Source organism: Schistocerca nitens, chromosome 6, assembly GCF_023898315.1.
Source record: "Schistocerca nitens isolate TAMUIC-IGC-003100 chromosome 6, iqSchNite1.1, whole genome shotgun sequence".
Taxonomy (NCBI): domain Eukaryota; kingdom Metazoa; phylum Arthropoda; class Insecta; order Orthoptera; family Acrididae; genus Schistocerca; species Schistocerca nitens.
The window spans coordinates 37,608,005-37,635,492 of record NC_064619.1 but is presented as its reverse complement, the minus strand read 5'-3'; the positions used below and the strand labels follow the sequence as shown (position 1 = coordinate 37,635,492).

Genomic DNA, 27,488 nt, shown 5'->3' with positions numbered 1-27,488 from the left:
TTTATTTGTAGTTCACTGTTGTTATTTGAGTTTACATATTGAATTTGTCATTAGGAAATAGCATATGGAGCTGTGGATGATAGAAAACTGAGTGCCAAGTGGAGAAATCTGAACATTTCTGACATATTCTTCTGTTTGAGAGAAATAGAGGGATGACAGCAGCGGAAGTAGACAGAAACATTTGCGCCATGTATGGGGCATCAGACAGAGCATCTCAAGAAAATGGTTTTCTTCTTTTAATGAAGATCATTTTGACATTTTTGATTTCCCACGTTCAGAAAAACCTTTCAGGGTTAATCCCCAATGATCCGCATCAGTGTACTCGAGAACTGGCAAATGTGATGAACTGTGATCGTTCCACCGTAGTTTGACATTTCCGTGAAATGGGGAAGGTTCAAAAATCAGGTGTATGGGAATCGCATGCTCAATGCCAAAATCACAAAAATAAATGGGTGGCCATATGTACACCTCTACTTGCTCATCAGAAATGGTGTCTATATGCTAACACATGGGAAAGCAAGGAGCTCAAACAAAGCAGCAACTTCCTGCACAAAGACATGCACACATCCACAAAAGATAAATTAATGTATCTGGTAGAGCTGCGATGACGTACTGTACTATGAATTGCTTCCTTGAAGTGAAACCGTCACTGCTGACATTTATTGTCAGGGCCGGCACAAGGCACACCCGAAACGTGCGGCCGCACGGGGCGCCACTTTCCGAGGGGTGACAAATCTGCCCCCCCCCCCTCCTTTTTTTTTAAGGACAAACAACATTCATGCCCAAGAGGGGAATCAAAACCAAACCTCGGAGGGAGCGGCTTCGGGAACTGTGGCATAGCTCCTTGACTACCTGTTGGCCGCCCCTGTTGAACAAGGGGAGGGAGGACTAATTTCTTCCTCGCCACTGTGGCAGCACCATTGTGTTTACGCCGGAGGAACAGAGAGGGGGAAGCAGTCTGGCATACACGCCAGAATTCTTATGAGTGGAACACTGCCAGCCTGTTACGTGCCATGTGTTTACTCACAACTACACTACTGGATATTAAAATTGCTACACCACAAAGATGACCTGCTACAGACGTGAAATTAAACCGACAGGAAGAAGATGCTGTGATATGCAAATGATTAGCTTTTCAGAGCATTCACACAAGGCTGGCACTGGTGGCGACACCTACAACGTGCTGACATGAGGAAAGTTTCCAACCGATTTCTCAAACACAAACAGCAGTTGACCAGCGTTGCCTGGTGAAATGTTGTTGTGATGCCTTGTGTAAGGAGGAGAAATGCGTATCATCACGTTTCAGACTTTGATAAAGGTTGGATTATAGCCTATCGTGATTGCGGTTTATCGTATCTTAACATTTCTGCTCGCGTTCATTGAGATCCAATGACTGTTAGTAGAATATGCAATCGGTGTGTTCAGGAGGGTAATACGGAATGCCGTGCTGGATCCCAACAGCCTCGTATCACTAGCAGTCGAGATGACAGGCATCTTATCCACATGGCTGTAACAGACCATGCAGCCACGTCTCGATCCCTGAGTCAACAGATGGGGACGTTTGAAAGACAACCATCTGCACTAACAGTTCGACGACGTTTGCAGCAGCATGGACTATCAGCTCGGAGACCATGGCTGCGATTACCCTTGATGCTGCATCACAGACAGGAGCGCCTGCGATGGTGTACTCAATGACGAACCTGGGTGCATCAATGGCAAAACGTCATTCTTTTGGATGAATCCAGGTTCTGTTTACAGCATCATGATGGTCGCATCCGTGTTTGGCGACATCGCAGTGAACGCACATTGGAAGCCTGTATTCGTCATCGCCATACTGGTGTATCACCCGGCGGGATGGTATGGGGTGCCATTGGTTACATGTCTCGCTCACTTCTTGTTCGCATTGACGGCACTTTGAACAGTGGACGTTACATTTCAGATGTGTTACGACTCGTTGCTCTACCCTTCATTAGATCCCTGTGAAACCCTACATTTCAGCAGGATAATGCACTACTGCATGTTGCAGGTCCTGTACGGGCCTTTATGGATACAGAAAATGCTCGACTGCTGTCCTGGCCAGCACATTCTTTAGATCTCTCACCAATTGAAAACATCTGGTCAATGGTGGCCGAGCGACTGGCTCATCACAATATGCCAGTCACTACTCATAATGAACTGTGGTGTCGAGTTGAAGCTGCATGGGCAGCTGTACCTGTACACGCCATCCAAGCTCTGTTTGACTCAATGCCCAGGCATATCAAGGCCGTTATTATGGCCAGACATGGCTGTTCTGCGTACTGATTTCTCAGGATCTATGCACCCAAATTCCATGAAAATATAATCACATGTCAATTCTAGTATAATATATTTGTCCAATAAATACCCGTTTATCATCTGCATTTCTTCTTGGTGTAGCAATTTTAATGGCCAGTAGTGTAATTTTGCAGAAGACGAAATCTAATTTTAGAATTAGAATGCAATGCTCGATACTGTGGTTACATGTTAAGCCTGAAGCAATTTTGCTAAACCCTTTAACGGCAGTTTCTGAGTGTTTTATTCTTCACGCATTATGGAAAAAAATGATTGAACATTACTACAGTCAAACATGTCCGACACCTACAATGGCTAGAAGTATTCCGAATGGGTAAATACGCTGCGAGTAATTACAAGGGATAAAGACATTGCTAATAAGCCTAGCATAAGTTGGGTTTCAACGTATTTTTTAAAATTTTTACTATCCGTTTCTGAGTGATAGCCGGATGTTTTGGTTTTTGAGCCATGAAATACCTGTCTCCGCCTGCATGAACAACAATTAAACCCTGACCGGCACTTTTGTTTGAGAATACTACTCGCACATTATCACTTTGCCAACATTTATTTACTGTATAATGTCTGCGAATCCATGTTTCATCTTAGTAAACTACTGGTCGCTTTGATTCTGATGAAAACCTGAGAAAGCATGGTCTTTTGGCAACAATGCCCTCACGTCCTCACAAAACAAAACATTAATTCTGACACCTTCTAAAACGAAAATTCATAGACAGAACATTGCTTCTAAGGGTTTCCTTGTGAGCTTTGAAGCTCATTTCTGTTTGACAAAAGTTGTGCAGATTTCGCAAAGTTCATATTTCTTTCTATTGTTCGTAATGCCATATAAACTGCTGCCTGGCAATACATTTATCCATATCATCAGTCACATACTTGTTGTGAGCTTCTTGCTTCTTCTTCTTCTTCTTCTTCTTCTTCTTGGGTGCTAGTTTAACCGTAGCCTCGCTGTACCTCGTCACGTGACCTAGTTCCTGGCAATGCCACGTCACCACTTCATTATTCCAGGCAATTGGTATTGTTGCGTTCTTTACACAGAATTTGTTTCAGTGGTTGGCCGAGGGAGTAAGATTGGTCAGAAGCACTTTCATTGTGTTTCGTAAGAACAGGAGAATTGGTGTGTCCGAATTTCTTGCAACTTGGGATGTAATATGTAAGTGCTTTTCATATAACGTACAATTAGTATTGCGCATGCACGTTACTCACAAGTTAGAATTTTTCTCCTTCAAGATTACAGAATAGGAAAATTTCTTTTTTTATGATCTGTTACTTCAAAAATTGGCAAGTCGGCAAATAAGCACGCATCGTCCCAATAGCCAGAATGAAAATAAAGTGAAGAAAAGTGAAGTGATACAGTGATGACTAATTTGTAACCCCTTATTCCATAATCAGACACAAAAGAAGTGACACGTGGAAATTACGACAGATGTCAAGTGACAGTTCTTTGAAATGAACAACCGTAGTGAAGTGAGTTAATATACAGGGTGTTTCAAAAATGACCGGTATATTTGAAACGGCAATACAAACTAAACGAGCAGCGATAGAAATACACCGTTTGTTGCAATATGCTTCGGACAATAGTACATTTTCAGGCAGACAAACTTTCGAAATTACAGTAGTTACAATTGTCAACAACAGATGGCGCTGCGGTCTGGGAAACTCTATAGTACGATATTTTCCACATATCCACCATGCGTAGCATTAATATGGCGTAGTCTCTGAATGAAATTACCTGAAACCTTTGACAACGTGTCTGGCGGAATGGCTTCACATGCAGATGAGATGTACTGCTTCAGCTGTTCAATTGTTTCTGGATTCTGGCGGTACACCTGGTCTTTCAAGTGTCCCCACAGAAAGAAGTCACAGGGGTTCATGTCTGGCGAATAGCGAGGCCAATCCACGCCGCCTCCTGTATGTTTCGGATAGCCCAAAGCAATCACATGATCATCGAAATATTCATTCAGGAAATTAAAGACGTCGGCCGTGCGATGTGGCCGGGCACCATCTTGCATATACCACGAGGTGTTCGCAGTGTCGTCTAAGGCAGTTTGTACCGCCACAAATTCACGAAGAATGTCCAGATAGCGTGATGCAGTAATCGTTTCGGATCTGAAAAATGGGCCAATGATTCCTTTGGAAGAAATGGCGGCCCAGACCAGTACTTTTTGAGGATGCAGGGACGATGGGACTGCAACATGGGGCTTTTCAGTTCCCCATATGCGCCAGTTCTGTTTATTGACGAAGCCGTCCAGGTAAAAATAAGCTTCGTCAGTAAACCAAATGCTGCCCACATGCATATCGCCATCATCAATGCTGTGCACTATATCGTTAGTGAATGTCTCTCGTGCAGCAATGGTAGCGGCGCTGAGGGGTTGCCGCGTTTGAATTTTGTATGGATAGAGGTGTAAACTCTGGCGCATGAGACGATACGTGGACGTTGGCGTCATTTGGACCGCAGCTGCAACACGGCGAATGGAAACCCGAGGCCGCTGTTGGATCACCTGCTGCACTAGCTGCACGTTGCCCTCTGTGGTTGCCGTACGCGGTCGCCCGACCTTTCCAGCACGTTCATCCGTCACATTCCCAGTCCGTTGAAATTTTTCAAACAGATCCTTTATTGTATCGCTTTTTGGTCCTTTGGTTACATTAAACCTCTGTTGAAAACTTCGTCTTGTTGCAACAACACTGTGTTCTAGGCGGTGGAATTCCAACACCAGAAAAATCCTCTGTTCTAAGGAATAAACCATGTTGTCCACAGCACACTTGCACGTTGTGAACAGCACACGCTTACAGCAGAAAGACGACGTACAGAATGGCGCACCCACCGACTGCGTTGTCTTCTATATCTTTCACATCACTTGCAGCGCCATCTGTTGTTGAAAATTGTAACTACTATAATTTCGAAAGTTTGTCCGCCTGAAAATGTACTGTTGTCCCAAGCATATTGCAACAAACGGTGTATTTCTATCGCTGCTCGTTTAGTTTTTATTGCCGTTTCAAGTATACCGGTCATTTTTTAAACACCCTGTATGTCGACTAGCATTAGTACCCGTCGATGCCCGGGTGCGTATTTATTGCGTTATTGTGTTACTCCATCTCCTTATTCTTCCTCTCTCCACTGTCTTCTGCCCCACTTTTTGACCGTTTCACCTGCATCTGTAGTGAAATTCGGCCTGAAATTCAACTTCACATGGCTCAATTCTTATGATTTCATCTCCCGAACAGTGTATCCTACAGCAATATAATTTTCCGTTTACATGCAGTGGAATATCAGGAAATTGTCTGTGAAGAGTGCTGCAAATAAAGTTAGTACACTGACATAAGCAATTAGTTTCACGTAATCGTTCTTTGCAAGCTGGATCGAAACATGTCCGACGGTAGTAAAGTCTGTCTGGCAGTGAATATAGGAAAAGACGGGCGCTGAAGGAAGATGACGATAAGAAGCAAAAGGATTCATTACAACGATATTTCAAGCCAAAGAGAGAACGACCTAGCAGTGGTGAGGGTAGAAAAACAGATCCTGAAAGTACAGAAACTAGTGTAGCTACGTCTTTATCTTCAGGACATGACCAGAAAGTTGATGAACACAGTACTGCAACCACCGCATACAGTAGCAATGCTGATGGTGGGCCACCCACAACATGTTCAACAGAGTTTGTCTGGACTCAAGACCTGCTTTGTGATGAAAGCTCTGAGATTGGAACATCAGGCAGAACTGAATTTAGGCAACCCGATTTGGAAAATACCGGAGGAACATCAGCCGAGGTACTCACCACCGGAGAAGGGATTGAAGGCTAGCCTAAACTGGAAGACACAATTGACTCAGATCCCGGAAGACGGCCGGAAATTATTACCGACTGCATTCGAACAACTTTGGTCATGCGAGGTCCTCCTGAGGAAGCTGAAGAATGTCTTAAAAATGCGGAAACCGACATTTCAGCCCTGTGCACTACAGCTTTTCTTTGAAGAATTTAGAAGAAGAAGATAGAGATTGTGGGTGTACTCAAAGAGCATGGATGCTGTGTTCTGATTTTGTTGCAAACTTTTTTCGTCATCTACAGTAAAAATTGCATAGAACGGTATAAGCAACTGGCGGCACCTTGCTTCATATCTCAAAAGTCACGGGAAGTCTACCGAGCATTTGAATTCACATAAAAAGTGGATCATGTTTTCCGAGGGCCTGAAAAAGTCACTAACTGTCGACACCCATCATCAAAGTTTTCTGAATACTGAAAGCGAACATTGGAAAAATGTTCTTGGGCACTTAATAGCAAATAATTCATTTCCTGGGTCGGCAATGTATGTCTTTGAGAGGAAGTACAGATACACTCTTTCAGCCTGACAACGGAAACTTCTTGAAACTCACTGCATTATTCAGAAAGTTCGACACTGTGATGATGGAACACCTGCACAGAACAAAGGAAGGTGAGAACAAGGATCATCATTATCTTGGAAAGGAAAAACAGAATGAACTAATTCATCTTATTGGATCATCTATAACCAACAACATTCTATTAATGATGAGATCTGCAAAGTATTACAGTATAATTCTGGACTGCACACCAGATATTTCAAAAGTTGAGCAGATGACAGTTGTGGTACATTTCGTCCAGGAGATAAGACTCGACAGGGTATAAGGTGTTCGAATTTGGGAGCATTTCCTGGGATTTCTTCCAGTGCCCAATTCTTCAAGCTCCACTTTGACGCAAGTCGTACTCAAGTTCTTGGAAGATACAAAAATCCTATTGAGCGATATGAGAGGGCAAGGATATGACAATGGAGCAAACATGAAAGGAAAGAAGTCTGGTCTCCAGAAAAGAATTTTAGATATGAACAAGAGAGCATTTTATGTACCATGTAGCAGTCACTCATCGAATCTTGTTGTAAACGATGCCGCTATGTCTTCTAAATATGCTGTTTCTGTGTTTTTGGCAGTGAAAAGCTTGTGATACTTCTTCTCGTCCTCCGTTCAACATTGGGATGTCTTGAAGAAGTATCTGCCTAAGCTGTTGCTGAAGTCACTGAGCGATAGAAGGTGGAAAAGTCGCATTGATGCACTTACTCTCCTGAGGTTTCAAGTTGGAGGCATTTATGATGCACTGGTTCAGATATCAGAAGAATTTGATGGCATGACCACTCACGAAGCAACGTCACTTGTGAATCAAATAAAAAATTACACCTTTCTCACTTCTCTGGTAATCTGGTACAATGTTCTGCTTCACATCATTGTAGTCAGTAAGACCCTCCAGACCATTGACATAAATATTCCTGAGGCCGTGGAAATGCTTGAAAAAATGAATGCACATATTGAGACCTGCAGAATAGAATGAAAGTTTGTGTCTTTCTTGATGGATTCCAAAGAATTGCCTACATAATTAGAGCTAGAAGGTCTAACGTTACCACGGATAATTGTTTCCTGGCGACGAAGTAAAAAGCCAAAACACTTTACCTATGAAGGAAGGGATGAGACAATAGATGAAATCTCATTGTGATTATTTTGATTTTCTCTACGACATCGGCGAGGTGAAGAATGGACCTCCTGACAGCCTGGACACCAAGTGTAGAAACCTCGCAGCGATTTTGCATGATCATGAGTCAAGCGACATTGATGCACTGGAGTTGACGGAAGAACTAAAAGTGCTTTCAACATTGTTGAATCCTGTAATGGGTCCAAAAGAGACTCTGAAGTTTATAGGAAGACATAATTTTTGCCCTAATGTTAACATTGCTCTGAGAATTCTCCTAACACTCCCAGTGACAGTTGCGAATGGAGAGAGGAGTTTCTCAAAACTGAAATTGATAAAGACATACCTCTGATCAACGATGAGCCAGACTTGTTTGAATAATCTTGCAACGATATCGATTGAGCAAGAGCTTGCAGAGGACTTAAATTACACAGATTATGTGGAAGAGTTTACACAAGAAAAAGCCAAGAAGGTTCGATTTGTCTAGTATTTTTTAAAATTTTTATATTATGATCAGTGTCTTGGTTATTTACTGTGTTGTTTCTTATTTTGTTCAACATTAAATAGTTATTGTAGACATTATTGTTCAAACCGAATTATCGTTAAATTGTAAACATATTTTGTTTTCTGTTGAGTACATTATCTGTTCACAACCATTGAAAAATGTGTATTTACGTTAACTGTAAGTTTACGCCACATGGAGGAGGAGGAGGAGGAAATTAGTGTTTAACGTCCCGTCGACAACGAGGTCATTAGAGACGGAGCGCAAGCTCGGGTGAGGGAAGGATGGGGAAGGAAATCGGCCGTGCCCTTTCAAAGGAACCATCCCGGCATTTGCCTGAAGCGATTTAGGGAAATCATGGAAAACCTAAATCAGGATGGCCGGAGACGGGATTGAACCGTCGTCCTCCCGAATGCGAGTCCAGTGTGCTAACCACTGCGCCACCTCGCTCGACGCCACATGGGACTAGCCGAGAGGTCTAAGGCACTGCAGTCATGGACTGTGCAGCTGGTCCTGGCGGAGGTTTGAGTCCTCCCTCGGGCATGGGTGTGTGTGTGTTTCTCCTTAGGGTAATTTAGGTTAAGTAGTGTGTAGGCTTAGGGACTGATGGCCTTAGCAGTTAAGTCCCATAATATTTCACACACATTTGAACATTTTTGGAAATTCACAAGGCTTATTAAAATTAGCTAGATTTCTTCAATCAGGTTTGACTCCCATTTTTGAGCTGGTGCCCAGTTTTGTACAAACCTGTAGAGAATGTCATCACCAGTCGCAATTTTTGTTCTTATTTTCCAGATCTACATAGATTTCAAGCACAATGTGCCTATTCTCAATGCTTTGAGTTATGTTTACATCTATACTGTCTACTGAATGTAACTGTCAACATGATGGTTTAGATGCAAGCACATATTAAAAGCTTTGAGACTGGCCACTAAGTGGGACCAAAACCTAGGTAGATCTGAAGAGTAAAACGAAAAATTGTGATTGATTGATGACATTTCCTACAGATTTGTTTAAATCAAATTCCACAAACGTATTGTAAAAAGAGGCGGGGGGCAATTTGGCAGCTCGCACAGGGTGGCACTGGCGCTTGCGCCGGCCCTGTCTTTGGGTTGCCCTGAGCTATAATTGGCCAGTGGAATGGTGCGTGGCGCCACAGGTGACCTAACCCTTTTAAATTAGGCACCCAGCAGCGATAAAAGGCAGATTGTTTGTGACAGATGAAATTTTAATCATGATGCAACCATATAGGATCTTCACAAATAATAATTTGAAAGTAATGTGCACACATCCTCAAACCTGAGGATGGCTGGATTTGAGATAGGAATCAACTTCTTGAGTGAGAAAAATGCCTTGGAGAAAGCCACCTATAGAAAGAAAGGTCACTGGAGACTTAAGCTTTCATATGCATTCAACACATTCACTATACATATCTAAGAGAAATAGCAGTTACTTAATGGTTTTTCCCTCCAAGCAGTTGCTTTGCTCCTAAAACATAACCTAGATGTAATTTTCATAATTATCAGCGTGAGAAGTTTACCAGTAGTCATCTGTTGTTAATGAACATTACAGATGTAACCAGTAGTGCTGAATTCTGCCAGTTAATGTGTAATTTGATTTCATCCAAATCCAAGAAGGCTCACATTTATGATAGGAACTGTTCATGAGATTTTTTCTGGAGGCAATGTGAGCAGTTCAATTACTGTAATGTCATTCTTTACTAACACAATCCCTATGATGTGAGAGATTTATGGCTTCCTGGATAGTCTATATTTTTTACCTACTTTGGCCTACTGATATACTGTAAGAGGTGAAATCCATTTATTCAAGTGCATAGACAACAGGTTTTTCTACCAGATACTTGAATTAAGACAAACAATTAAATCTAAGTCAATAGTCAAATGGGATCACTGGGTTCTAAAACTATAAGGTGAAGAGATGAAAAAAGAGCTCACCTTGTTTTTTCCTGTCATAATTTTATTTCTTTTAATTGTGAGCAGAGAGCAGCATTATCTCCGCTTTACACATATTTGACATATATTAGTACCCGTGGACAAAGCTTTCCAAAATTTTAAACTTGCACTCTAAGAAATGTTTCTGCCATAAGCTAATGTGAAATACAGATGAGGCAGAGGTAAAAGCTCTTCAGATATAGTTCATTCATTCACTCAAATAACATGTGCCATAAATCCCACTGTTATGCAGTCTTCAGAGTTATGCAATAAATCAAATTACACATTAAAAGGCACAGGCTGCCACTGCACGAGTTTATGTAAAGGATACTAACAATCAATTGTGACTAGTGTTAATTTACTCAAATCACATGTATTTTTTGAAGCATCCAAAATCTTACAGGAAATGACAACATATACAAATAGTAACTGAGATATGGGTCATTTTATCTGTTTCAAGAACAGTCAGTGCTCCATGGAATATAGACTGTCTTCCAGTTGATATTCATTGATCATTTCTTTTCGATTGTGTTTGTCTCCGTACTCGGTCCTCAGACTGTCATACTTTAGGCAGATACTGCACTTTCCCATACATCAGCCATTCAAAGGATTTAAAAAAAAGTGTCTCCTATTCTTATTGGAAAAAATTAGAAAAGCATCCCATAAACCCACCTGTAAATGTATACTTTTTGGGATATGGCTCTTTCGTCCTACAATAGCCATATGTTTGTTGACGCTGCAGGAAGTAGTAAATCTGGTTACTACTCACTATTACACATTCTGCGGATCTCCTTTTCAATGAATAAAACATCTAGATGCGCCTGGATTTCGTCACATGTGGGACACATACTTCTGTCACATGTGCACATTGCTGATGGGTGTGGAACACAACCATGACTTTAAATGACACCAAAGTGAGTAATCAACAGCATTAAAGTATTGTGTATTGGGACCACAATGCTACTGAACCTTCCCAACAAATCCATCACACATTAAAAGATTCTGTTAGAGACTGTCATATGAAGTGTAGAAAATAAGGTGGTCATTGCATAAACTATGTCCATTGTCTTTCTGCAAGTGTAGTTTTTTCCAAAAGTGTAGTTTACGAAAATCTGGGGCAAGTTGTCATGCAGAAACTGGTGGTAAACAATAACTATTAATTTATTCAGTGAAGTGAATGGCTCTATGAGTCTGTCATCAACAATTCATGCCCAAACACAAATTTGATCCATAACTGCTCACCCAGTGATTTGCTTTTGATCAGTTGTGATTACTGTGGTTGTTTTGGACAATGGAAAGTGCAGGATGGAATAACAACAACAATATAAAAAGGATAGACTGCTACCCCCCCCCCCCCCCCCACCATGAACCATGGACCTAGCCGTCGGTGGGGAGGCTTGCATGCCTCAACGACACAGATAGCCGTACCATAGGTGCAACCACAACGGAGGGGTATCTGTTGAGAGGCCAGACAAACATGTGGTTCCGGAAGAGGGGCAGCAGCCTTTTCAGTAGTTGCAGTACCAACAGTCTAGATGATTGAATCATCTGGCCCTGTAACACTAACCAAAACGGTCTTGCAGTTATGGTACTGCGAATGGCTGAAAGCAAGGGGAAACTACGGCCGTAATTTTTCCCGAGGGCATTTAGCTTTACTGTATGGTTAAATGATGATGGCGTCCTCTTGGGTAAAATATTCCGGAGGTAAAATAGTCCCCCATTCGGATCTCCGGGCGGGGACTACTCAGGAGGACGTCGTTATCAGGAGACAGAAAACTGGCGTTCTACGGATCGGAGTGTGGAATGTCAGATCCCTTAATTGGGCAGGTAGGTTAGAAAATTTAAAAAGGGAAATGGATAGGATAAAGTTAGATATAGTGGGAATTAGTGAAGTTCGGTGGCAGGAGGAACAAGACTTTTGGTCAGGTGAATACAGGGTTATAAATACAAAATCAAATAGGGGTAATGCAGGAATAGGTTTAATAATGAATAAAAAAATAGGAGTGCGGGTAAGCTACTACAAACAGCATAGTGAATGCATTATTGTGGCCAAGATAAACTCGAAGCCCATGCCTACTAAAGTAGTACAAGTTTATATGCCAACTAGCTCTGCAGATGATGAAGAAATTGATGAAATGCATGATGAAATAAAAGAAATTATTCAGGTAGTGAAGGGAGACGAAAATTTAATAGTCATGGGTGATTGGAATTCAACAGTAGGAAAAGGGAGAGAAGGAAACATAGTAGGTGAATATGTATTGGGGCTAAGAAATGAAAGAGGAAGCCGTCTGTTACAATTTTGCACAGAGCATAACTTAATCATAGCTAACACTTGGTTCAAGAATCATAAAAGAAGGTTGTATACATGGAAGAAGCCTGGAGATACTGACAGATTTCAGATAGATTATATAATGGTAAGACAGAGATTTAGGAACCAGGTTTTAAATTGTAGGACATTTCCAGGGGCAGATGTGGACTCTGACCACAATCTATTGGTTATGAACTGTAGATTAAAACTGAAGAAACTACAAAAAGGTGGGAATTTAAGGAGATGGGACCTGGATAAACTGACTAAACCAGAGGTTGTACAGATTTTCAGAGAGAGCATAAGGGAACAATTGACAGGAATGGGGGGAAAGAAATACAGTAGAAGACAAATGGCTAGCTCTGCGGGATGAAGTAGTGAATGCAGCAGACGATCAAGTAAGTAAAAAGACAAGGGCTAGTAGAAATCCTTGGGTAACAGAAGAAATATTGAATTTAATTGATCGTAGGGGAAAATATAAAAACGCAGTAAATGAAGCAGGCAAAAAGGAATACAAACGTCTCAAAAATGAGATCGACAGGAAGTGCAAAATGGCTAAGCAGGCATGACTAGAGGGCAAATGTAAGGATATAGAGGCTTATCTCATGAGGGGTAACATAGATACTGCCTACAGGAAAATTAAAGAGCCCTTTGGAGAAAAGAGAACCACTTGCATGAATATCAAGAGCTCAGATGGAAACCTAGTTCTAAGCAAAGAAGGGAAAGCAGAAAGGTGGAAGGAGTATATAGAGGGTCTATACAGGGGCGATGTTCTTGAGGACAATATTATGAAAATGGAGGAGAATGTAGATGAAGATGAAATGGGAGATACGATACTGCATGAAGAGTTTGACAGAGCACTGAAAGACCTAAGTTGAAACAAGGCCCCGGGAGTAGACAACATTCCATTAGAACTACTGACAGCCTTGGGAGAGCCATCCCTGACAAAACTCTACCATCTGGTGAGCAAGATGTATGAGACAGGCGAAATTCCCTCAGACTTCAAGAAGAATATAATAATTGCAATCCCAAAGAAAGCAGGTGTTGACAGATGTGAAAATTACCGAACTATCAGTTTAATAAGTCACAGCTGCAAAATACTAACATGAATTATTTACAGACGAATGGAAAAACTGGTAGAAGCTGAGCTCAGGGAAGATCAGTTTGGATTCCGTAGAAATGTTGGAAAACGTGAGGCAACACTGACTCTATGACTTAACTTAGAAAATAGATTAAGGAAAGGCAAACCTACATTTCTAGCATTTGTAGACTTAGAGAAAGCTTTTGACAATGTTGACTGGAATACTCTCTTTCAAATTCTGAAGGTGGCAGGGGTAAAATACAGGGAGCGAAAGGCTATTTACAATTTGTACAGAAAGCAGATGGCAGTTATAAGAGTTGAGGGGTGTGAAAGGGAAGCAGTGGTTGGGAAAGGAGTGAGACAGGGTTGTAGCCTCTCCCCAATGTTATTCAATCTGTATATTGAGCAAACAGTAAAGGAAACAAAAGAAAAATTTGGTGTAGGTATTAAAATCCATGGAGAAGAAATAAAAACTTTGAGGTTTGCCAATGACATTGTAATTCTGTCAGAGACAGCAAAGGACTTGGAAGAGCAGTTGAACGGAATGGACAGTGTCTTGAAAGGAGGGTATAAGATGAACATCAACAAAAGCAAAATGAGGATAATGGACTGTAGTCGAATTAAGTTGGGTGATGCTGTGGGAATTAGATTAGTAAATGAGACAATTAAAGTAGTAAAGGAGTTTTGCTATTTGGGGAGCAAAATAACTGATGATGGTTGAAGTAGAGAGCATACAAAATGTAGTCTGGCAATGGCAAGGAAAGCGTTTCTGAAGAAGAGAAATTTGTTAACATCGAGTATTCATTTAAGTGTCAGGAAGTCGTTTCTCAAAGTATTTTTTATGGAGTGTAGCCATGTATGGTAGTGAAACATGGACGATAAATAGTTTAGACAAGAAGAGAATAGAAGCTTTTGAAATGTGGTGCTACAGAAGAATGCTGAAGATTATATGGGTAGATCACATAACTAATGAGGGGGTATTGAATAGAATTGGGGAGAAGTTTGTGGCACAACTTGACTAGAAGAAGGGATTAGTTGGTAGGACATGTTCTGAGGCATCAAGGGATCACTAATTTAGTACTGGAGAGCAGTGTGGAGGGTAAAAATCATAGAGGGAGACCAAGAGATGAATACACTAAGCAGATTCAGAAGGATGTAGGCTGCAGTACGTACTGGGAGATGAAGAAGCTTGCACAGGATAGAGTAGCATGGAGAGCTGAATCAAACCAGTCTCAGGACTGAAGACCACAACAACAACAACAACAACAACAACAACAACAGACTGCTACTCATCACATTGGTGAGCAGCCGAGCTGGAGATGGGCACAAACAAAATTTAAGCTTTTCGCCAAAAGGCTTTCTTTGGGAGTAGAAGGAACACACAAATTCACATGAGCACAATCCACACACACATAAGCAGACTGCAGGCTGCAACTGTGTCAATTTGAGCAGCAATTGATGATGATGATGATGATTTTGAATGCATGATGCTCAACACCATGGTCATTACACTCTGATGAAAAGTCAACAGGCTATTCTCGTGCACAAAAAGGAGGGGGGGATGACAGATGGACACACAAAGGCTGTGTCTGCATGCGGAGCAGCAATCTAAGGTGAGTGATGGGGATATGGAGGAGGCATGAGATGGGGAGGAGGAGGTGTAGCAGGTTAGGGGTGGAGGAAAGTGGCATGCTACCTGTGAGAGCATGCAGAAATGTAGTGGCAATAAGATAGTGCTGCTATTGCAGAGACAGTAGACTGTGGTGTGGGGGTTGGCACAGGGGGATCAGAAAAGGAAGAGGGGAGAGAAGAGAATTAGAGAAGGGGAAAGGATTGACAGATGCGTTGGTGGAATGGCAGGCACATCTAGGCACCTATCCCCTTCTCTGCCTTGTGAGGACTGTGAAGATTGAGGCCATGCGGATTACAGAAACAATTTTTGGAGGACAGGCTCAGGACTTTGTTTTGAGTCTACTTACATTCTAGATTCTGTAACATTGTGGGAGGGGTTTCTGAGGGTATGCAGAGACAGGATCCTTCTGGCCTGAACCTATGCTAGTTTCAGTCCTTGATCTACCTATCCCCTTCCCTGACCCCACTCCAGCACTACATACGCCTTCCATTCTGCCAGTGCACCCACTAGTCCTTTCCCCCTCCTCCACACCCTTTTCTGCTCCCCACCTCCCCCCCTGCACAGTGCCCTATCTATGCAACAGTACCACCCCTAACGTGTCTCTGCAGAATCTCAAATGCAGCACAAACCCTTCCCTACCCCTTCCATGCTATCCCTCCCTCTCGCTGTCCCATGCCTGGTCCTTACCCCCACCAGCCACCTTGGATTGCTGCTCACATCAGACACAGTTGCAGCCCACAATCTGGTCACAGTGGCTGGATACAGTGGCCATGTGTGTACGAGTTGTGACTGTGCATGTTCTTTCTGTTTATGAAGAAGGCTTAAATGTATAGTAGTATTTTGCTTGTGCCTGTTTGCAGCTCAACACCTCTTATGTGGTGTGTAGTAATTTATCCTTTTTGTAATATTACTGTGATAATTTAGTATCCTGCCTCACTCATTAATGAAATGAAAACAATGAACTACTACGGACCCTTCAGAGCTCTGTCTTAGACTCCACTGGCAGAATTGCAAACTGGCATGGTAGTCTTGTGTTGTGACAGCTTACACATGTTGGAAGTCATTCACAAAGTAACTGCTCATACATTATTGATTGTACAACAGCACATTTCATACCATGAGCAGCTGTCATTTATCACTGTCAATTAATATTCATACCAGAATGCAATGTCTGCAATTTCCCATGAGGAATACTCAGACTCTATTTCATTGTTTATGTTGTTCACATTTTATGGAGTCACTATCTTGTTTGGATACCAGAGCAATCTCAAAACCATACGGCAGACAGTTAAAAGCCACGTCTAAGAACAGCAACCTAGTCGGAGGCCAAAGTACAACAACAAAAACAACTTAAGAAATGAGCAATGAAAATCAGCCAGAAGACAGCCAACACCAGTGTGTATTGAGCTTTCTCAACAAAAGTAAAATGGCCCATATCTCAAAAAGTATTTGTTTCTGGGCATGCGGTTGTACAACCTCTTTTACCAGCACTATCTTCTTTAATAATGTGTGCATATGATAGGAGAGCTCAGCTGGTTTGAAAAGGCTTACTTTTGACTAGTCAACTGTTGTTTATATGAACTACCTCATACTCACATTTCTGTAACTTCACCAATCTCACAGACCCATACCAGCTGTCTATATACCACAAAACTTAAAAACCTGTGCATATGAATATTGGTTTTAATCAGAATCTACATCCCTGAGACCAACTATTCTGACAGGTTATAGAAGGAGTGGCTTTTACTTTAGTTTTGAATATTTAGGAATTTACAGTTTTCTTTCTGATGTTTGTTGCAACACGTTACAGATATCTGCACCAGAATAAGGAACTATATTGTGAATTCTTGACAGCAGAGACACACAGACGGTTCAGTGAAACAGATTAATACATAGGTTTATCTAGGAATAAATCGGCATTATCTTATGACCATGAAACAGTAATTGATAAATTATTTTAAAAGAAGATGCTAATTGAGCATGTATTCACATGTCAACATGTTATGAGCACCAACCTGCATCAAATGGTACAGAGTAGACAAAACTCTTGCTATTTTCATAGTGATGTTCAACTGCTCTTTTATACCACACCTCATCTATAGCACGATTATGTATTTCACTGAAGTGCCTGAAAAACAAAAATAATAATAATAATTACTGCATTATTGAAATGGTGAGAACCAAAGATTATAAGAGATCTACACTTGCTTTTCAATTACATTTGGAAAACAGAAAAGAATCCAGAAGAGTGGAAAAAAACATTAATTCACCTACCACATACCAAGGAAGACAAACAAAATGTCAAGTACAGAAATGTGTCACTTATGTCAGTACAAACCAAAATATCATCAAAAATTCTCCTGAACAGAATTGAAGAAACTTAGGCAAAAGGGAAGGTCTTGCACAGAACAGATTTTTAACTTAAAATCAATAATTCACCACTGAATGTTAGCCATTAAACCTGTAATAATAATATTTATTGGTATCCAAAAAGTATTTGGTTGAGTAGACAGAGAAACAATAGATAACTCCATTAGAGAATTTGGACTTAATGCAGTAACAGCCAACATAATGGTTGAAATTCTATCAAATATTATATCTAAAGTGAAATTCATGGGAGAAATATCTCAGCCCTTTGAAATAAAAACTGGTTTTAAATACCTTTACTGTTTAACTGTTCTTAGAAAAAAAAATTTGTAACGGTCAGGAATTTGGAGCTAAGATATCACAAAATTGAACCAATAATTTTGGGAAGGAAAACAAATGGAATTAAGATAAAACTACTTAGCTTTAGCAGATGATTTTCCAACACTTTAAAAAAATATGACTGAAGCAGTTACGTAAATAAATATTCTGGAAAAAATAATGAACAGTGCATGTCTCAAAATTTCAGTAGAAAAAAGAAAATGCACGACAAAAAGCCTACCAAAATACGTAGAACCCATTTAGGCAAAATAGAGTGTGTTGGTAAATTTAAATATATTTGAGAAACTATATAGCACAATGGACCAGAAAGATTTGCAATAGATGCAAGAGTTAATACAATGAAAAGAATGTGTGGTTTGAAAAAAATATCTGCACAAGAAATGTATATCTAGAAAAGCAAAATTAAAACACTGTACCACAATGGTAAGACCAGAATGTTTATATGTATGTGAATACTTAACAACTAATTATAAGCTGGACAGAATAGAGACACTTAAGAGACAGAGTACTACAAAAATACTGGTTGTAATACAAACTGCACATGACTAGAAACTGAAAGGTAATGAGGCAATTTACAAAGATATAGAGAAAATATCACAAGTAATGGGCAAAGTAAAGGCTAATCTTCTTTGGGCAACTCTCCATAATAAATGAGAATGTGCTAAATAAGCAAATATTCCTGTCTTTCTGGAAAAAGAAACCAACAATAGTGTGGACTACAAAAATAAGAAATGAACTACAGAGAAACAACATCAAAGAACCTTTTGAAGAAAAAAATACTAAATTTAGATGACTTTCAGCATGATCCTGGCTGGTAGTCAATATGTGTGTGTGTGTGTGTGTGTGTGTGTGTGTGTGTGTGTGTGTGGTCACCATAGTTCAAATTAGAATGCATAACTACATCAAATCAGTCTTTTGACAGAAGACCACACAACATGATTAAAAAGACATAATACAAGAAAAATAATCACAAAAACAATATTAATGAATGATCCATAATGCTAAATGGAAAATAGTATATTAAATAGTGTAGAAAACTGAATAAAGGGCTCCAAAATGGGAGGAATAGTTTGCTAGCTAGATCCAGTCTGATTAACTAGCTTTTTTCCTCTAAATATCTGTTTTTCAACAGAAAAAAAAAGAAAAAAGCTATTGGAAAGTGCTCAACAGTGTGTTTTATCATACACAGTATGGGTCAAAACCACAACCAAAATGCAACATACAGTTCACCAAAACTGTGATGTATAGGTATGCATATGCCACAGGAACTACAAAGGCTTTACTCTGCACGCTTCCCTCCATTACCTAATTTGTGATTCCTTGATGACTCATGACATGTCTTATCAACTCATTCCGTGTTTCAGTGTGCCTTAAATTTACTTTCTCTTCAATTCAATTTAGTACCTCCTCAGCAGCTACTCAACTATCCATCTAATCTTCAACATTCATCTGTATCGCCATATTTCAAAAGCATCTATTCTCCTCTTGTCTGAACTGCTTATGGTTCATGTTGATCTTCCATATAAGGCTACACCAGATAAATACTTTAAAAACTGTTCAACACAGACAGACTGCAATTTTAAAATATTGGTTTCAGCAAGCACTGCTACAGATATTCATGCTGTTACTAGCTCCGAAGGAGAACCTACAAAGATTTCTAGCCCTTTCCTGCACAACATGTGGTTGGCAGCTGTGGGTGCCTTCTTCAGTTAATGTTGTGTGTTAAATATGTACACTAGAGCAGCACCAAGGAAGATGGCAGGATGGCAGTACAACACTGGGCTTTCATTTGGGAGAATGGCAGTTTAAATCCCTGCCTTGACATCCAGATTTAGATTTATCATGGTTTCCTTAAATTACTTTAGGCCAATGAGGAATGGTGTGTTTGAAATGAACATGGCCAATTTTCTTCTCACCCTTTGCCAATCTAAACTTGTGCACTGTCTCTTATGTTCTCTTCTGCACTGTCTTGTTGAACCAAAATCTTTCTTACTTCTACTCCTAAGCTGCTACTGCAGAAGTGACAAACAAAACCTTAAAGTAAAACTAATAATAAAGAGACCATTAGTCACTACCATTATGGACATTTTACCAGAGCTCAGCAATAAATTTAGAACATGATTTCTCTGCACGCAATGGAACCATCTTCATTCATTGGTAATGTTCCACCTTTTAATGAATGGTGAGGGTGAAAGACTCAAATGGACTTTCTCTCAAGAAATGGTATGCTATACAGACCACAGCTAGGCGTTTAGCTGCCATTCTGAATGCCTTCTGAACATGGACAATCGATGGCTGCCATCATGGAGTGAAACTGCAGGTGTTCCCCCGTTTGCAGCATGGCACCACTATAAACTGTTTACAGTAATAAGTGCCTACCTTGGCTTTCTTGTAAAGTCATTTTCACTGGGATGCTACAGGCACCAACATCAGGAATGACATCTACATCTAAGTCCATAATCTGCAAATCAGAGTGAACTGCATAGTAGAGGATAACTTTTATTGTACCATATATTAAGTTTCTCCCTGTTCCACATATTTTAAGATTTCTTTGCATTCCATTCATGGATAGATCATGGGGAGAATGACTACTCGTACATTTCTTTGTGAGTTGTTATTTGGCTAATTTTATCTGCCCTATCACTACAGCATATGTAGATACAGAGCTGAAGAGTTATCATTGTTTCTCCACATTTCTTGAAGTTTTCTATGCAGTTTCTCATGAGATGTATGGTGTCTATGAACAGCAATTCATTAATGTTCTTTAACATGCCTGTTAAAAATCACCGGCCAAAAAAGCCTTTGACAATTCGTCCTTCTTTGTATGTTCTCTATGCCTTTTGTTAGTCCAATCAGATATGAGTTCCATGCATTGAGAAGTCTTTATATATGGGTTAACATGTGTTTTGCAAACAATTTCTTTTGTAGACAAACTGCAAACTTCCAGCAGTCTAACAATGAATCATAGCTTGCTATTTACTTTACTGGCAACTAAGTCTATATGGTTGTTCCACATCATATCTCCACACATCCTTTCAAATATTTATACAACATGATGATGACCTCTAGTTGCAACTCACTAATTCTGTAGTCTAAGGAAATCATGCTTTTAAATTTGTGAAGTGTATAACTTTGCATTTGTTTACAATGAGAGAGCTGGGTGTCAAACACTCCACCAGTTTATTATTCTGTCAAGATCTAACTGGATGTTACTGCAGTTCTTACCATACAGAACTTCCTCGAAGGTAGCTATGTCATCTGCAAAAGCCTTAAAATTGCAATGAAAGTTGTCAATTAAGTCACTAATGTGGAACAAGAACAGTAGTGAGCCTATTACATTTTATGATAACAGTTCCAGGTGGCCTAACGCACCCCCAGGACAGGGTACGCTCTCACTGTCAACCACACGCATCAGGATGTCCATAGCTCTGAGCTACTTTTCACTAAACCTGGCTTGCAGCAAGATAACCCATCCTGAGGCTGCACAATGAATGTACACATTTTCCTGCTGGTCAACAGTTGTATAATCACTGGTCTTTCAGAGAACACTTCGATCATTACCCACAGTTGTGCGACCACAACAGGACGTCAATGAGCTAGTAACACCTGCTTTGAACGAACTACTTGTCGATCACACACTATCAGCTGACCTGTCCCAAAATCAGCTGTCACATCCCACAACTCAGCACACATGGTGTCAGCAACCTTCCTTGATGTGTGCTAACTACTGACGGATCAGGTATCATACTGGGACACGGATGATTTGAATGAGTCTCCTCATAAGTCTGGTTGTGCAGGAAATGGTCTATAAACCTTCATAGATTCTCCCTCAGACCTATAACAGCAAGAATATCTGTAGCAGTGCCTGCTCAAACCCATATTTTAAAATTACATTCTACTGTGGTAAACTTTTTGAAAATATTTGTCTGGTGTAGCCTTTCATGGAAGTTCAACGTGAACCATATGCAGTTCAGACAAGAAGAGAGTAGATGCTTTTGAAATGTGGTGACACAGACAAATGTTGAAGATTAGATGGGTAGCTGAGTAGCTGCTGAGGAGGTACTACACTGAATTGGGAAAAAAACAAATTTACAGCACACTGAAAGATGGAATGAGTTGATAAGACAAAAATGGAAAAGCATAAGTGAACAAGCATTCTCTTGGTTTGCATCTGCATATGCTTGACCATATTCTGCTGTTGTTTTTCAGTGAATTTGCAGTAGAAGTATTCACATTCTCCGCTTCAGTGCTCACCTCTATGTAACCGGCACAGAGAGCTTTACTATCAAACATGAGCCATGTGAGTGATGGAGGGGAATATAATGAAGTTAATAGAAGAATGTAGATGTATCCACTGATTGTGAGAATCAAGAGATCCACAACATAAAATTCAAAACAAAAAATGATGTTTGACTAGAAACTGCCAAAGCTCTCAAATTTATAACTGGGGCTGAAACAAATAAGATAAATTCCTTCAGCTGATATTGTGCATTGGTAGTTGGTGTCCTGCTTTGCAATTTTCTTCCAAATTGCACGGAACAGCCAGTGAACATTGTCTACCAAGAGTGGCAAGTGCACTATACCAAATGTTTCATGTTTCTGTAAAAATTCAGGGATCCAAATTTTATGCACTCACTATACAATTCTGCATCAGGTTGTGAACATAGCAATATAGCATTACTCCATTCACCACCATTCCACTCCTTTTACATAAATGTTTTTTTAGACCAATACAGACATAGACCATGTAATAGTTCTGGGTGGAGATTTTAATTTGCCGGATATAGACTGGGAGACTCAAACGTTCATAACGGGTGGCAGGGAAAAAGAATCCAGTGAAATTTTTTTAAGTGCTTTATCTGAAAACTACCTTGAGCAGTTAAACAAAGAACCAACTCGTGGCGATAACATATTAGACCTTCTGGTGACAAACAGACCCGAACTATTTGAAACAGTTAACGCAGAATAGGGAATCAGCAATCATAAAGCGGTTACTGCATCGATGATTTCAGCCATAAATAGAAATATTAAAAAAGGTACGAAGATTTTTCTGTTTAGCAAAAGTGACAAAAAGCAGATTACAGAGTACCTGATGGATCAACACAAAAGTTTTGTCTCAAGTACAGATAGTGTTGAGGATCAGTGGACAAAGTTCAAAACCATCGTACAATATGCATTAGATGAGTATGTGCCAAGCAAGATCATAAGAGTTGGAAAAGAGCCACCGTCGTACAACAACCGAGTTAGAAAACTGCTGCAGAAGCAAAGGGAACTTCACAGCAAACATAAACATAGCCAAAGCCTTGCAGACAAACAAAAATTACGCGAAGCGAATTGTAGTGTGAGGAGGGCTATGCGAGAGGCGTTCAATGAATTTGAAAGTAAAGTTCTATATACTGACTTGGCAGAAAATCCTAAGAAATTTTGGTCTTATGTCAAAGTGGTAGGCGGATCAAAACAAAATGTCCAGACACACTGTGACCAAAATGGTACCGAGCGAGTTGGCGCAGTGGTTAGCACACTGGACTCGCATTCGGGAGGACGACGGTTCAATCCCGTCTCCAGCCATCCTGATTTAGGTTTTCCGTGATTTCCCTAAATCGTTTCAGGCAAATGCCGGGATGGTTCCTTTGAAAGGGCATGGCCGATTTCCTTCCCAATCCTTCCCTAACCCGAGCTTGCGCTCCGTCTCTAATGACCTCGTTGTCGACGGGACGTTAAACACTAACAACCACCACCACCAAAATGGTACTGAAACAGAGGATGACAGACTAAAGGCCGAAATACTAAATGTCTTTTTCCAAAGCTGTTTCACAGAGGAAGACTGCACTGTAGTTCCTACTCTAGAGTGTCGCACAGATGACAAAATGGTAGATATTGAAATAGATGACAGAGGGATAGAGAAACAATTAAAATCGCTCAAAAGAGGAAAGGCCGCTGGACCTGGTGGGATACCAGTTCGATTTTACACAGAGTACATGAAGGAACTTGCCCCCCTTCTTGCAGCGGTGTACCATAGGTCTCTAAAAGAGCACAGTGTTCCAAAGGATTGGAAAAGGGCACAGGTCATCCCCGTTTTCAAGAAGGGACGTCGAACATATGTGCAGAACTATAGACCTATATCTCTAACGTCAATCAGTTGTAGAATTTTGGAACACGTATTATGTTCGAGTATAATGACTTTTCTGGAGACTAGAAATCTACTCTGTAGGAATCAGCATGGGTTTCAAAAAAGACAGTCGTGTGAAACCCAGCTCGTGCTATTCGTCCACGAGACTCAGAGGGCCATAGACACGGGTTCACAGGTAGATGCCGTGTTTCTTGACTTCCGCAAGGCTTTCGATACAGTTCCCCACAGTCATTTAATGAACAAAGTAAGTCCATATGGACTATCAGACCAATTGTGTGATTGGATTGAAGAGTTCCTAGATAACAGAAAGCAGCACGTCATTCTCAATGGAGAGAAGTCTTCCGAAGTAAGAGTGATTTCAGGTGTGCCGCAGGGGAGTGTCATAGGACCATTACTATTCACAATATACATAAATGACCTTGTGGATGACATCGGGAAGTTCACTGAGGCTTTTTGCAGACAATGCTGTGGTGTATCGAGAGGTTGTAACAATGGAAAATTGTACTGAAATGCAGGAGGATCTGCAGCGAATTGACGCATGGTGCAGGGAATGGCAATTCAATCTCAATGTAGACAAGTGTAATGTGCTGCGAATACATAGAAAGATAGATCCCTTATCATTTAGCTACAAAATAGCAGGTCAGCAACTAGAAGCAGTTAATTCCATAAATTATCTGGGAGTACGCATTAGGAGTGATTTAAAATGGAATGACCATATAAAGTTGATTGTCAGTAAAGCAGATGCCAGACTGAGATTCATTGGAAGAATCCTAAGGAAATGCAATCCAAAAACAAAGGGAGTAGGTTACAGTACGCTTGTTCGCCCACTGCTTGAATACTGCTCAGCGGTGTGGGATCCGTGCCAGATATGGTTGATAGAAGAGGTAGAGAAGATCCAACGGAGAGCAGCGCGCTTCGTTACAGGATCATTTAGTAATCGCAAAAGCGTTACGGAGATGATAGATAAACTCCAATGGAAGACTCTGCAGGAGAGACGCTCAGTAGCTCGGTACGGGCTTTTGTTAAAGTTTCGAGAACATACCTTCACCGAAGAGTCAAGCAGTATATTGTTCCCTCCTATGTATATCTCGCGAAGAGACCATGAGGATAAAATCAGAGAGATTAGAGCCCACACAGAAGCATACCGACAATCCTTCTTTCCATGAACAATACGAGACTGGAATAGAAGGGAGAACCGATAGAGGTACTCAGGGTACCCTCCACCACACACCGTCAGGTGCTTTGCGGAGTATGGATGTAGATGTAGATGTAGACATATCTAGTTTACCCGAAATGTCAGAACTCCTACCTGGGCAGTCCTTTATTAAAAATCATAGTTCACTAAGTTATCTGAATGCTGCTAATCTCAAAAGCATAGTTAATTGTTCATAAAAAAATTTCCTTTAAGATAAATCTGTAATTTAAGTTTTTTCCCATGCCAATTTATTGTGAAAATGTTATAAACAAATAACTGTTTATTCTCAGTAAACCCTAGCTCACCGGACAGTCCTAATTTAACTCTTCTCAGTTTCCTCCAATAATCCATTAATTAGGAAATTATTAATACTTAAAAGTTTTGACCTATCTGAAACTAAAACTTTTATCCCTTATGGATGTGAAACAATGTGACTGTGATGAAGAAAGGTATTCAGAAGTAACTGGTGGCTGTCTGCAGTTATTTATGAGCTCATTTCTTTCCCAGATCTGTTGTTACATTTTTTCTGGTTTTTCAAATCAGATAGTACATTTGGCTGGGGGCAAAATAAAAAAAAAAAAAAAAAAAAAAAAAAAAAAAAAAAAAAAAAAAAATTGAATAAATTAGGGAAATAAAGCACCTAATAAACCTGAGAATTTTAAATTAAATTCTGTAAACCACTTTGCAGGTATACAGCACATCAATCAAATAGTGCCTTGAAGTTTATTTTCATAAACACACTGTTAAACAAAGTAATCACTACAACAGAATGGCACCATTAATAAATTAAAACTTTATATTATTACAATGCAAAATGTAATTATGATGATCACAAATTATCCACACACCTATCTATTATAGAATGAGCAGATAATGCATTGTTAATCTTGGGCAGGGTGTCTTTTTGTGAACTATTTTGAGAAAATGAGTCTGGGGATAGCATTCAATATGATAACATCTACAGAAAAGAATAGCAACCAATCGGTTAACAGATTGAATTGTGATTTGTGTAAGTTTAGTGTTTATACAGGCACGAGTATTGAGGCTATTACGGAACTGCTTCAGAATATGTTGCCACTGATAAGGGTCACCAACTGTATGTGCTGGCATGGTATTTATGTAATACAAATGGAAGTGATAGGAGAAGCTGGTCAGCACCAGAAAAATGAGTTGTCAATAATGAAGTGTAAATAAGTCAAACTTAGCTCAATGGTACTGTGTCTGTTATTGTGCAACTTCATTGCAAACCCAAAAAGTTTTCAGCAGAGATCACGCAATTAAGAAACCACTGAAGAACATCATATAGCAATGATCATTTTATGGAGTAGTCTTCCATTGCCTCCAGAGTAAATGCTTGTTCACAGATATTAGTAAATGATACTGAACAGTAGCAAATTGTTCACTCACATTCAGTCTGGTGTAATGAGGTTTTCAATCAATGGAAACATTGCTCTATCAGTAGAGCACTTACACACAAAAGGTAAAGGTCCAAGTTCGAGTCTCGGTCTGGCACATATTCTGAATTTGCCAAGAAGTTTCATGTAAGCCCACACTCCACTTTAGAGTGAAAGTTTCATTCTGGGAACATCCCCTAGGCTGTGGCTAGGCCATATATTCAGAATATCCATTTTTCCAGAAGAGATAGTTTTGCAAGTTTCTCAGGAGAACTTCTGTCACGTTTGGAAGGTAGGAGACGAGGTACTGGTAGAATTGAAGCTGTGAGATGAGTCATGAGTTGTGCTTGGGGAGCCCCATCGGCAAATCACTCAACTGCAAAATGCAAAGGTCCCGAGTTTGAGCCTCGGTGTGGCACACAGTTTTTATCTTCCAGGAAGTTTTGTAACTTATTTTGTTTGCAGCCCATTGCAGAAAGCTATGAATAGGAATTTCCTTTTGGAGTGACATCTCATGGCAATGATGGGAGCACATCTTGATGTAATATGTTTACAACCAATGTCAATATTGTACATGAATCACGTGTGTGTGTGTGAGAGAGAGAGAGAGAGAGAGAGAGAGAGAGGGGGGGGGTGGAGAGAGGGGGGCAGGGCGGGAGAGAGAGAGAGAGAGAGAGAGAGAGAGAGAGAGAGAGAGAGAGAGAGAGAGAGAAGGACTCACTGCCACAATTTTTGTCATTGACGCTTTATGGCAGACATCTTTGCTGAGCCATACAAAGAATCACGTCCACATCTACGTT

The 27,488-nt window shown here is 40.4% G+C and overlaps 1 protein-coding gene across 3 annotated transcripts in view; it reads right to left on the bottom strand.

Annotated features, from left to right (window-relative positions):
• Positions 1 to 27,488, bottom strand: part of LOC126262486 (voltage-dependent calcium channel subunit alpha-2/delta-3) — an 823,568-nt gene that overhangs the window by 99,559 nt on the left and 696,521 nt on the right. For all 3 annotated transcript variants that reach the window (XM_049959148.1, XM_049959149.1, XM_049959150.1), the window contains one exon: positions 17,279 to 17,391. In XM_049959148.1, coding sequence (XP_049815105.1) covers positions 17,279 to 17,391 — 113 coding nt within the window. The remainder of the gene's footprint in view (positions 1 to 17,278; positions 17,392 to 27,488) is intronic.